This window comes from Vitis vinifera, chromosome 9 (genome assembly GCF_030704535.1).
Source record: "Vitis vinifera cultivar Pinot Noir 40024 chromosome 9, ASM3070453v1".
Classification (NCBI taxonomy): Eukaryota; Viridiplantae; Streptophyta; class Magnoliopsida; order Vitales; family Vitaceae; genus Vitis; species Vitis vinifera.
The window spans coordinates 10,239,795-10,251,455 of NC_081813.1; the positions used below are offsets into that span (position 1 = coordinate 10,239,795).

Genomic DNA, 11,661 nt, shown 5'->3' on the forward strand with positions numbered 1-11,661 from the left:
AAGGGATTGAGCAAATTGATGATGATACTTACATGAAAGTAGTGGAAAAGTTTAAGGATCCATATTGGAGAGAGATTTTTGTTAATATGTTTGGATAGAAAGAAAGCTTGGTTAGCAAGACTGTAGTTATTTGTGGTTTTTTTGTTTGACTGGATAGGATATACTTGGACTTTATTTGGTTGTTTGGATATACTTGGATTTAATTGGTCAGATGGATTTACTTTGTATGACATGTTTGGGATATGTTTGCTTTTATGTTTATATATATAGTCCTAGTTCATGGTTTTGTTTTCAATTATTGGTTGTTTACTTGATGCTTTTTATTTCCTATTGTGTACTAAATCGTTGTCTTTCCTATTGTATTGGTTTTTTTCTTTTGTCTTATTTTAGGTTTTATCTTGATATTTGGTTACAATATTATTATTGATTCATTTAATAAAACTATTATATATGATAACATGTGTGGTGATATTATATGCAGGATAAAAAGATAACCCTAGACATGGATCATAAATCACATTGTGTTATTAGTTTATCTTCCTCATCTTCTTCAAGTAATGATGATTTTGAAGATTTTATAATGTTAATCTATGTATGTGAATATGATGAAACATTTTTGGAAAAAATGCCTCAAAGGACATCCATTTTGAGAGGTGAAGATTTTGTGATAGAGCTATTGAATGCCATGAAATAACATGTTATGAATTATTTTGGATGGATAAAACTACATTTCTTCTTCTTTGTGCCTCTTTGAAAGAAAAAGAGTATTTAAAAGATTCCCAAGAAGTCATGGTTGAAAAAGCACTTGTTATGTTTCTAATAATTATTGATCACAATGTGGGAATAGAGTTATAGCGGATCGTTTTCAACATTCACTCGAGAGCGTGGATAGACATTTCACTTTAACTTTGAGGGCAATATGTAAGCTTGCAAAGGATTTGATTTGCCATACTAGCTCTCCATTGCCTTCTCATATTGTCAACAACTCAAAATATTATCCATGGTTTCAGGTAAGACTTTATATATATATATATATTATAAATTTTAAATATTTTAAGTGTTTTAAGTTGCAAATCAAAACTAAAATTCATCATGTTTTGTTGTTAATAGGAATGCATTAGTGCAATTAATGGTACACATATAAGTGAATTTGTTCCTACTAAAAAACAAGTCAGCTATAGAGGAAGAAAGGCTGTAGTGACTCAAAATGTTTTGTGTGCATGCAATTTTGATATGATGTTCACATTTGTTTATGCGGGTTGGGAAGGCACTGCAAATGATTCAAGAGTTTTTCTTGATGCAATTACAAGATTTGAAAACAATTTTCATGGCCTAAAGAAGGTAAATGATAAAACCATTTAAATTACTACTTTAGTAATTAGATATATAATTCTATGGTTATCATTTTGTTTTTGTTATGCTATATTAATAGGTGAATACTACATGGTTGATTTTGGATACCCATGTACCATGGGTTTTCTTCCTCTATACAGATTTGAAAGATATCATTTACAAGATTATCGTGGTAGAAGTCATCAAACAAGGACTTACAAAGAATTATTCAATTATAGGCATTCCTCACTTAGAAATATAATTGAGCATTGTTTTAGTGTGTTGAAAAATGTGGAATGCTTATGTTAATAGTTTGTAAACATTGACAGCTAAATAGTTTTATTAATGTTTAGGAGTATGGAAAATTGCAACTATTGTAATTCACTTGAACTACTTTATATGCATATTTATGTTTTTTTGCTTATTTTTTTGCTATCTATTTTTAGTTCATTATTTATTTATCTTACCCATAGAAAAAAATTAATTGAAGTGCTTATTTAATTTGTATTAAAAATGAATATTAAAATTATTTTTGATTTTATAGTAATTTTGTTTCACTAGAATAAAAATAATGTTTCATAATTAAAAAATAATTATTTATCTCTAACTCATACATAATTGTAAATTTATTTTTTCTTTTTTTAATAAACTTAACTTGAATTTGATTTTATATTAATATAGATTAAATTTATTAAAAAATAAAAATAAAAATAAGACATTGTTTTTTAAAAACAATACAAATTCTTTCACCAAACAAGTTTTTTGTTTTTTGTTTTTAAAAACTATTTTTAGAATATCTTGCCAAACACTCTTGTTTTTAAAAACTATTTTTTGTTCTTTATTTTAAAAACATATTTTAAAAAACTCCGCCAAACGGGCCCTAATTCTTTTGATAAAAATTTTCAAATACTAAAGAAAACAAAAGTGTTTCCTAGAATTACTATAAAATATCCCAAATAATATAAACTTAAATATTTATAGGTTTTGGATGAGAAGCATTCAAGATGAATGATCGCAATTGCTTGAAAGAAGATTGCATAATTTAAAATAAGGGTGTAAGCAAAATAATAATAAAAAATCGATAAATTAATCTAAACTGATCATATTGATTTGGTTTTCAAAAATAAAAAAGGTCGGTTCGGTTTGAGAATTTTAAAAATTGATTTTGTCGGTTCGGTTTAATTTTCTTGTCTTCTAACCAATAAAAATCAAACCAAACCAATATTTTAGAACTTATATATAATTATTTGATATTTGATAAATTTGTTTATATCATTGTTTTTATATTATGGTTAAATTAATTTTAAATACATTTAATATATTTTTAACATAAGTCCAAGTTTGTTTCAATTAATTTTAAAAACAAATTAGACTTAGGGCCTAATATAAACTCAAAATTAATGATTCTTGCATGCCCTTTATACCTCACAATCCCTACATATTTTTTATCCATTTCTGATGTGGGATTAGTTAGTGAGAAAAAAGAAAAAAAATTTGCAAGCTGGAGAGCTTGAGCACGGGACCTTTAGGTGTAAAAATTGAAACTTAACTATTAAACTATGAAACTTCTTCATTATATTATAGTTGCAAATCAAAATATATAACAAAATTAATATTTTTTTTCAAATTTTTATTGTATAAAACCTTTTCATATTTATTTTTATAATAATTATATAATTTAATTATAAAAATAAATAAATTAATTAACATAATATTTCAAAATAATAAAATACAAAAGACATGCAAATAAAATTAAATATTATAACTTTTTTCATTTTAAATATATATTTATATTTGAATATTATAGATGTTCTATTTAATAAAATTTAAAATATTAATATATTTATATTTCTCTTCACATTTTATTTGATATGTCAAATATAAAAAAATGAAATATTATTAAAATTCTTAATTACATATAATTTTAATTTTTTATGATTATTCAAAATTTTATATAATATATAAATTATTATTTATAATGTCATTGGTTGACCGCGGTTCGACCACTAGTTCGACCGTGGTCCGACTATCAGTTCGACTAGTGAATCATGAATCGGTAACTTTTTTGGTTCAATCACCAATTCAGTTATGAAAACATTGTTAAATATAGTAAAAAGGATTGGGCTATTTCTAAGGAAACTTGAGCACTAAGTTGATCACATTAGAGGAAAGCTGATATGAACTAATATCATTTTCCTTATCTTTTTAGGAAAGAGAATGGATGGAAACAAAATCAAAGTGAGAATGAAATGAATCAAAATTAGGAATTTTGTTTAAGTGTTTACAAAACTATAATAAATGGGAATGAGAATGAAACTGAATTTTTTTATGTTTTACTAGCTATTAAAAGATCTAATAAAATATGTAAGTTTTCCATAATGTCCTTGATAGAAATGGTACTTTCTAAAAGGTAATAAAAAAATTAAATGTTATATTTAAAAAAATAGAGAAATTTAAAATTATTCACACAAAAATCTTAGATTTATATAATTAGAATGGAATTTGGATTTAAAATATTTATTTTTATTGACAATAAACTATTATGAAGTAATTTTTTATGGCATTTGAATTTAATAAGTGATTATTAATATTCATAGAAATAAAATAAAATAAATATAAAAATATTGCTCTTTAAATTACCTTTTATGTGTTAGAGTTTCACTAGATGAATATTATTTAAAGGTTAATTTCACTTATTTCTTATGAAGTTTGAGCTAAATAAACTTAATCATTGTTAGTTTGAAATTTCAAGTTCATTTTGAGCGTTTTTTTAAGAAGTGTTTTTTTTTAGCCTAAAAAATGTTTTTTTTTTAAATGTGTTTAACAAATTTTAGGAAATATTTTTAAAAATATGAAAAATCACTTATAGTATTGAAAACTCATTTAGAGTACTTAAAAGACGTTTTTAATACTTAAAAGGTAAAAAATTTCAAATGTTGGAAATACTATAAATGCTTCTAAGAATCACTATTAAACATTTAAAAAAAAAAACGCTTCAAGTAGAAACACTGTAAACACACTCTTCATCAAACATGTCTCGTAACCTTTTCATTTGTTAAATGTATTCACCTATACCATTTAAATGTTAATTTTACCCTATTTGAAGATTTGAATTAAATACACTTAACCACCGTTAATTTAAAATTTCATTAAATCTCCAACCGTTTCATCTGTTTCTCATTTGTAATTTCATCACTCACCTGTCCTTCAACTAAAATAAAGATATTTGATACTGAAACTCTTGTCCAAACTTTATCTCCTTTTACATTTCTTAATTTCACTTATCTCTTTTTTTTTTTTTTTTTTTTTTGACTAAAAATAAGAAAAATAAGGGAGGCATTTGATGACATTTTTATCCAAAGTTTGATTTACGGAATAGGAATGATCTTCTTGGGTAACCTCAAGGAAACCCATTTTTTATTTTGGATGAATGGTTTCCTCCATTGAGGGGAAAAATGCATTTTTCAATAATTTCTTTTTCTTCTTCAACTTTTCCAAGGACAACCTGTCATGAAAAAGAAAAAAAATTACATTTCTCTTTATATTCTTTCCCTCAAATTTTCCCTTGACCAAACAGTCTTTGCAAGTATTGTCCCAAATAGTACAATAAACAATTTCAAAACAAAACTCAAAGTCTGAGCTGTTATAAGTCAAATATCAAGTTTCCATAATTAATAATACAGACCCCAGCACCACTTCATGGGAGCTCATTCAGTTTCTAAGTGAAAAAGCCAAGCCAATTCCAGAAAATATAAAAGATATTAGTGTGAAGGCATCTGTCAACATGTTCTCTACAACCTATAGATGTCTGTTGTATGACAATAAATAAAAATAGAAATAAAAATAAAAATAAATAAAAAAGGACATGCAGAACCAAGTCAAATTCAGAATTGAAGGTGTCCAAGCATTAGATTATCAATAGAAAGAATTACTCATTATATGTAGTTTTTTCCAAATGAAAACAGAAGGAATGAGGGTTGGCCCTAACTGTGAAAGAAAAGAATGTGATTGGGTCTACTGGGTTAGGATCTCTACACTGCCCCACTACCTTCCTGTGTGTAAAAGAAATTTAAAAACTTCCAGTCTACTCAAGATCTGGCAAAGCCACATGCTTCTGTAATTACAAGAACTAATCTTTATCATAATTGGGCTACTCCTTTATTAAGCATTAACCCTTTTCACCGATCTTGGTTCCACTTCATTTACCAAAGGAACATCCCTATAAAATTTATCATTCTTGGCTCATTCCCATATAAACTAAGAGCTGAAATCCTCCTCCAGAGGCTGGTTTAGGTCAGGTAGCAGGAATCTAGGCTCCTTTTTCACTACAGCTTGAACTTTTGAAGAACCATTAGGTAAATATTGGTGTGGTACAGCATACTCACCACTGCCTGTGACTATTGTGGGCACCATTGGAGCTGGGTGACTCGGGTCACAAGCGGCTTTCTGTTTATGAGGTTGATCAGCCACAGGTTTGAATGCAAGAGATGGGGCAACTGCCTTCTTTGCAGGAGGTGATTGTGTACCAAGCTGTAAAGAGCAATAAAACACTATTACATTGTATACATGTAGATTCTCATCTGCCCAAATTCGTTATAATTTGTAAAATAGATTATATAGCAGGGATACCACATTGTTAATGTGTAAAGTGATAATACTATTACTTCACTATCATGTGTGTGTGTGTTGTGAATTTGTAGCAAAACCGAAAACAATTTGATACCTTAGCAACTCTTAGACAACAACTAGATGAAAAGAGAAAACAGTCTTTGAAACACCTTCTTAAGAACTTGTAGCTATGAAAGAAATTACATACTATGATTCAAGTTATGCAATGCTTCATTTATTAACTTTATTACAAAATAAAACTAAATAATTCTTGAACACAAATTTCTATGTTTATATCAGGCATCACACAGATTCAGACAAAAATATTATTGAATGACCAAAGAGCAAGAGAAGAATTATTTTATTACGTAGATAAAAAGCAAGTTCTATGTTTAGGCAACTGTTAAAGAGGCCAACATGTTACTGCACCTAGCAACCATGAGCAACCGATAGCAAATGAAGAAAATCACAGAATATTTCAATCTGCCAAGCCAACTCTCTCAATTATCTTTAACAGACACTCTAAGCCAAAGTCCAAATTGTTGACAGATGGAGGTGGGGTGTAGTTGGCAAAATCAAGGGTATGCATTAAATTTCATCGGAGACACTGTTTGGATACTCGTTTTGGTGAGAGCAGCATTACTCAGTCTAGTATACACCACGCAGTGGAACAAAATACATTACATTACTTTATAATGGACAAGAACTCTATCCAGACTGCTGTTACACTTATACCAGTCATTATACAGGCCACAAGATAAGTTAACAGCCTTGAACATAGAGGAAAATACAGTTATGTACCTAAACTGTCGACTATGAATTCAGAGCCATGCAATTTTTCTCATTATGATTGCTCCTTTAATTTTTTATTGAGAAAACCTAAGAATTTGTATCTAGCATGCCATCTATGTCTATAGTTAGAATCAACGAAGGAAAACTAGCAAGAAGGCACTTTGATAAAAGGAAAAAAAAAAAAACTAAAATAGCAGACTACAGGTTAAATTAAAAGCATATTGATAGGAAAAAAAACTTAATGATTATGGTAGAATGCAATGCATGATAATAAAGTAACAGGTTAAATTACATAGCGGTAAATCAACACAACTGCAGCATACATTTATAAGCAGCAATCTAATTAGCTTAAGAACGTAATGGTACATCGTATTAATGACAGGAAAATCAAGAAAAGGAAAGTTAATCCTAGTAGAATCCTTCAGACATAAAAATGGATAAGGACCTGAAACAGACACCTATATTCATTGTAAGAGCCCATGCAATGAATATACATATAAATAAATAAATTAATTAATTAATTAATATACAAAGAACTTAGAATAACAAACTGGTTACAATAAAGAGGATGTACTTTCTTTAATCAAAATAATTGCACATATAATACTGAGTTAGAGATTATCAATCTAATTGACTAATAGAAACAAAAATGAAAAAGTAGAGAAGGAAACTGGAAGAAACTATTTCACCTTCACTCTTTTCAAGTGTTCATTTTTCGCTCTGTGTTTTTTCAAATTCATAGCTAAAGTTTGCAGTTCCTGCTCAAGGATGAATTAAAAGATAAATAAATAAATATTCAGTATAAGAAACCCAACATATTTAGACTAATAATAAAGGAGGACACCCGGTAAAGAGTCTAAAGACGCTGAAGAATACAAACCATCTGCAGATGATTCCTTTCCTTCAGTAGCAACTCCTCCTCCTCTTTAAGTTCAGCAAAAGTCTGCAAGCAGCCAAAAACATTACATACCACACTAGTTAAGTACATGATGCAGTTCTGGAAATTACAATTGAAAATTGAGAAAAATGCCTAAACACCTTTTTCCTTATTGGTAAATAAGTTGGATGATACTTTGTGATTAGGGCAAGAAGTTAGAAGTAAGAATTTAAATACAGAAACAACTATTGTTTGAAGACAAAGAACTAAATGAGTCCATGAAAATTTTACTGATAAAATTCTTCAACTAGGGAACGACACTAGCTTATTGAAGCAAGGTGACTAAGGTACTCATCAAGAAAATCACAGAATTTCGAGGCACAAGGTCAATGAATCCATTCAGAAAATATTTAATACTTGATATATCGTACCAGATGGACATACCCATAACATATATCATAATGTTTTATAAGGTCAGAACTCAAAAGAAAACAAATGCATCAAATAATTTGTGCAGAGTCCACAAAGCACAAGATGGATTAGGCAGCATGACCAAGTAGTGTAGGTGATCCATATAAAAGTACAGGAATAGTTGTACATTACGTGACAGATGCATATGCGACAACCTTTATTTAAGAAAGATAAACTTCAAAACTTTTTTCTTAAAAGGCTCATTAAATGGATGTGTGCAACATAATTCAAGATTAAAAGTAAAACTTCAGAAACTTTCTTTCCATCGTCTTTTTTGACTTTACTAAAACAAATACCATTCAAGGGATTGGATAATGATGAAACATGGAGAGTTAAAACTTGAATGATGCTGAACCTAGCTATCATGCCATGGGCTTAGTTAATGATGCATCAGATACCTTTCTCTTTCGTTGCTTCCTGATGTTAGATGATTCACCGACAGCAATATTCTGTACATAGCCATTATGGGGACAGCATAAATGAATTAATGAGCCATCTTTGTAGGTAACTTACTATACTATATACATCCAAAATAATTGAACAAACACAAATAATTAAAACCAAATGAAAACAGTTACACATACGAAACATCTACCATCCAAGAATCTAAACAAAACATCATGCATCACATGACTCGCTTCCCTCAATTGAATCACTTCTATTAGAGTTTCAAGATCCTATATTCCTTATATGATATAAGAACCTCACAATGACGAGACTCAAAACAAAAATAATTGAATGTACACAAATAATAAAAATAAACGAATATTAATAAAATACCCCACACCAGGTGACTGAATTCCCTTGACCACATGTTGACACTTCATTCATGCCAAAACAAATCAAAACTCGGGACCTTTCATTTACATGCTGTTCAGACCAGCTTAACGGTGCTCATGGTTCTCCTAGACCCAAATTAAGGTCTAAAATGGCTAATCATCGGCAGAGAAATCAGCTCCAAATGCACAATGTAGAAGCAAGGATTAGCGATATGAACAATGACTGGACAAGAGCCATCCCATTTGAGTCACATGCAAAAACTTCACGTGCCGCAGCAAGGGGCAGCATGGACGGCATACAAGTCATTTTCACATAAGAAACAACAATAGGATAAGGGACACATTGGCCACCTCTGATCAGAAGTGGGAAGCAATCAACCAGGAGGAAGATTACAAAAAGAGAAATTTCCAAGAAAGTTTTGTCATTAAAATTTTGGATCAGCAGGAGAATAAAACAACTAGATCCCAGGGCCAATCCAAGGGCAAATGTTGGATTGAAATCACCGCATAAGTCCAAAATGCCACCTATATGAGACACATTGCACCTTGGCCAAACAACCCCATTGTTAAGGCATTATGAAAACTACCCCATGATCTCCTCCCATAGTAAACTGTCCTTTTTTCCCATTTGTGGACAGAAAAATTCTTCATGGTTTTCATTTTCAAAACTAAATGTCACATCTACACATAATCACAGTCCTCAAATCATATGATAAACAGATGTAATATAATTTATCAATAGATGTATATAATTTGGACCCACCGAATGAGAAAGCTATCATGACTGGGAATCAAAGGCCATGAATTCTTTCAGCAATAGAATAAAAGGGAAAAAAAGAAAAAAAAGACTGCAACTTTTTAAGCTTTTGACTGTGTCAATGACGATCTGACTTGACTTTTGAATTTTATTCAGAATGGAGGGTTGAGATGGATCTGTCGTTCCGCTCCCGGCATATTCATATTTGTCTCATTATGAAAAAGCTAACGATAAACAGTTGGGTCTCGAGATTTTCGAAGTAGATAAATAATGGAAGGTGCGTCCACAGGATACACCAAACGACTGCGACTACAGGGAATCATTTCCCCTACTCACCACATCAAAGTGCACAACCACTACCAACACTACAACAAACACACTCCTATTTGCCACGGTGACACGCCATCGATAAAACAGGTATCCAAGGCTCTTTGACCAAACTGCCCCCCGTGTGGAGTAAGTGGGTTTGACTCCCTACGAGGACTTTTCCGTCATTTCGACTATGTCATCATCCAACACAACAGGTGTCAAGACCGGTTTAAGACAGACTCCGGAGTCTTCGTAGGAATGACTGGTCAATATGAATTGACGGAAATGCCCTTTGACACGGGGCGCTTTGGTCTTTTCAGAGGGAAGACACTGCCACATCGTCACACCATTATGGTTTCGGCTGGTGAGCGGGAGAGTGATGAGAAAAAACGTGATGACTCATTTAATCCCCTTCTGACTTTATGCTTTGATGGAAAGTCTCCATTTTTTTCTTTTCTAATTTCAGAAACAAAACTACTCTCAATTTTAAGAAAAATGAAAAGGGAACGTCATTTCCTGAAAATTGAACGATCCAAAAGAAACAAAGCATCCATGACGATCCGGCGACCGGTGAATAGGCCGATATCAAAGAAAATTACCAGAACAGCCCGAAGAATAAAGAATGAACGAATAACCAAAAAGGGCCCAAAAACAAAAATCTGACAGGTTTTAGGCAAGTCTCATATCTCTCTCCTGAACAAGGCGAGGTAAATACCAGACTTTTTCAAAGGGTATTTTCGTAAATAATTACGCAACATCGAATCACACAAAAACGAACTGAGTGACGGTCAAAATAACCAGCCACGCCACCACAACTCCGACCCTATCGCCGGCGGCCGGCACCCCACCGCAACACTGACAAAGAAACTCATAAGAAATCGCCTAACAAACCTTAGATCTCATGTCGGATGCCTTATCGGCTCGGGTGGAATCTTCGACGTCCGTAGCGCCACCGCTAGCGGAGGTGGCGCTTCTCCAAGAAAGCGGCGTACTGGGGCTGTCTCTGGCGGGCTCGCCTTTTTCCTTGAGTATCTGCTTGGAGCGACGCTGTCGGACGCTCCAGTCGACGGCAACTCCATGAGAGCTCCGCATCGGGGCGGGGTCGGAGTACTTGAGCCGAATCAGCAGCTCAGCCACCACGGACTGGTTCATAAGAGCGGCTTCAACCCAATCGCTGTTGCTCATGGTGGCGGAAGAGCAGAGAAACGGTGTGTTATGTGTGTGGGGTGAGGAAAATGGGATTATATATGTGATGAGAGGATTTTGTAGATGCCAATTCACAGCCCTTCTTTCTTTCTTCTTTTCTTTCTTTCTTTCTTTTGCTTGGGCCCACACACCTGCTGACGTGCCACTGTCCACTTTTCTCTGGTCTCTTTCCTTCTCCCTCTCTCCTTTTTGTGCTCTTTCATGTTCTCATTGGCAGCGGCTCGTGTCCCTCACGCGCTACTGCCGCGGGAGGATAAATGCTGTGCCTGTTGTGGGTGGTGACTTTGTTTGACAAATGTCACTCCCGTTCCAAATTATATTTTTTTAATAATTTTTAAATTTGATATGAAGATAATATTTATTTTCATCCTAAAATTTAAACTTTCTATTCCTGGATGCGATGGTAAAAATCGAAGTAAACTATTAAATGACACAAGGTCCAAAAATTAAAAAAATTAGTTTTTATTCTTAAAAAACTATAAATATATGTACAAAAAGAGATTATTAGATTTCTTATTCCAAATAAAATT

At 31.8% G+C, this 11,661-nt stretch overlaps 1 protein-coding gene across 1 annotated transcript; it reads right to left on the bottom strand.

The window, feature by feature from the left end:
- Nucleotides 1-5,216: 5,216 nt before the first annotated feature.
- On the bottom strand, nt 5,217-11,288 carry LOC100268101 (uncharacterized). Its single transcript, XM_002271330.4, has 5 exons — nt 10,817-11,288; nt 8,479-8,529; nt 7,613-7,675; nt 7,422-7,490; nt 5,217-5,862 (listed from the first exon to the last, which is right to left on the bottom strand). The coding sequence occupies exons 1-5, from the start codon at nt 11,108-11,110 to the stop codon at nt 5,590-5,592; spliced, it is 750 nt and encodes a 249-aa protein (XP_002271366.1). The 5' UTR covers nt 11,111-11,288; the 3' UTR covers nt 5,217-5,589.
- Between the last annotated feature and the right edge of the window lie 373 nt (nt 11,289-11,661).

Coding starts and splice junctions, on each gene's coding strand:
- LOC100268101 (XM_002271330.4), bottom strand. CDS start 11,110: ATGAGCAACAGCGATTGGGTTGAAGCCGCTCTTATGAACCAGTCCGTG. Junction 8,530..10,816: donor CATCCGACATGAGATCTAAG/GTTTGTTAGGCG, acceptor GGCTATGTACAG/AATATTGCTGTCGGTGAATC. Junction 5,863..7,421: donor AACACTTGAAAAGAGTGAAG/GTGAAATAGTTT, acceptor TGCTCTTTACAG/CTTGGTACACAATCACCTCC.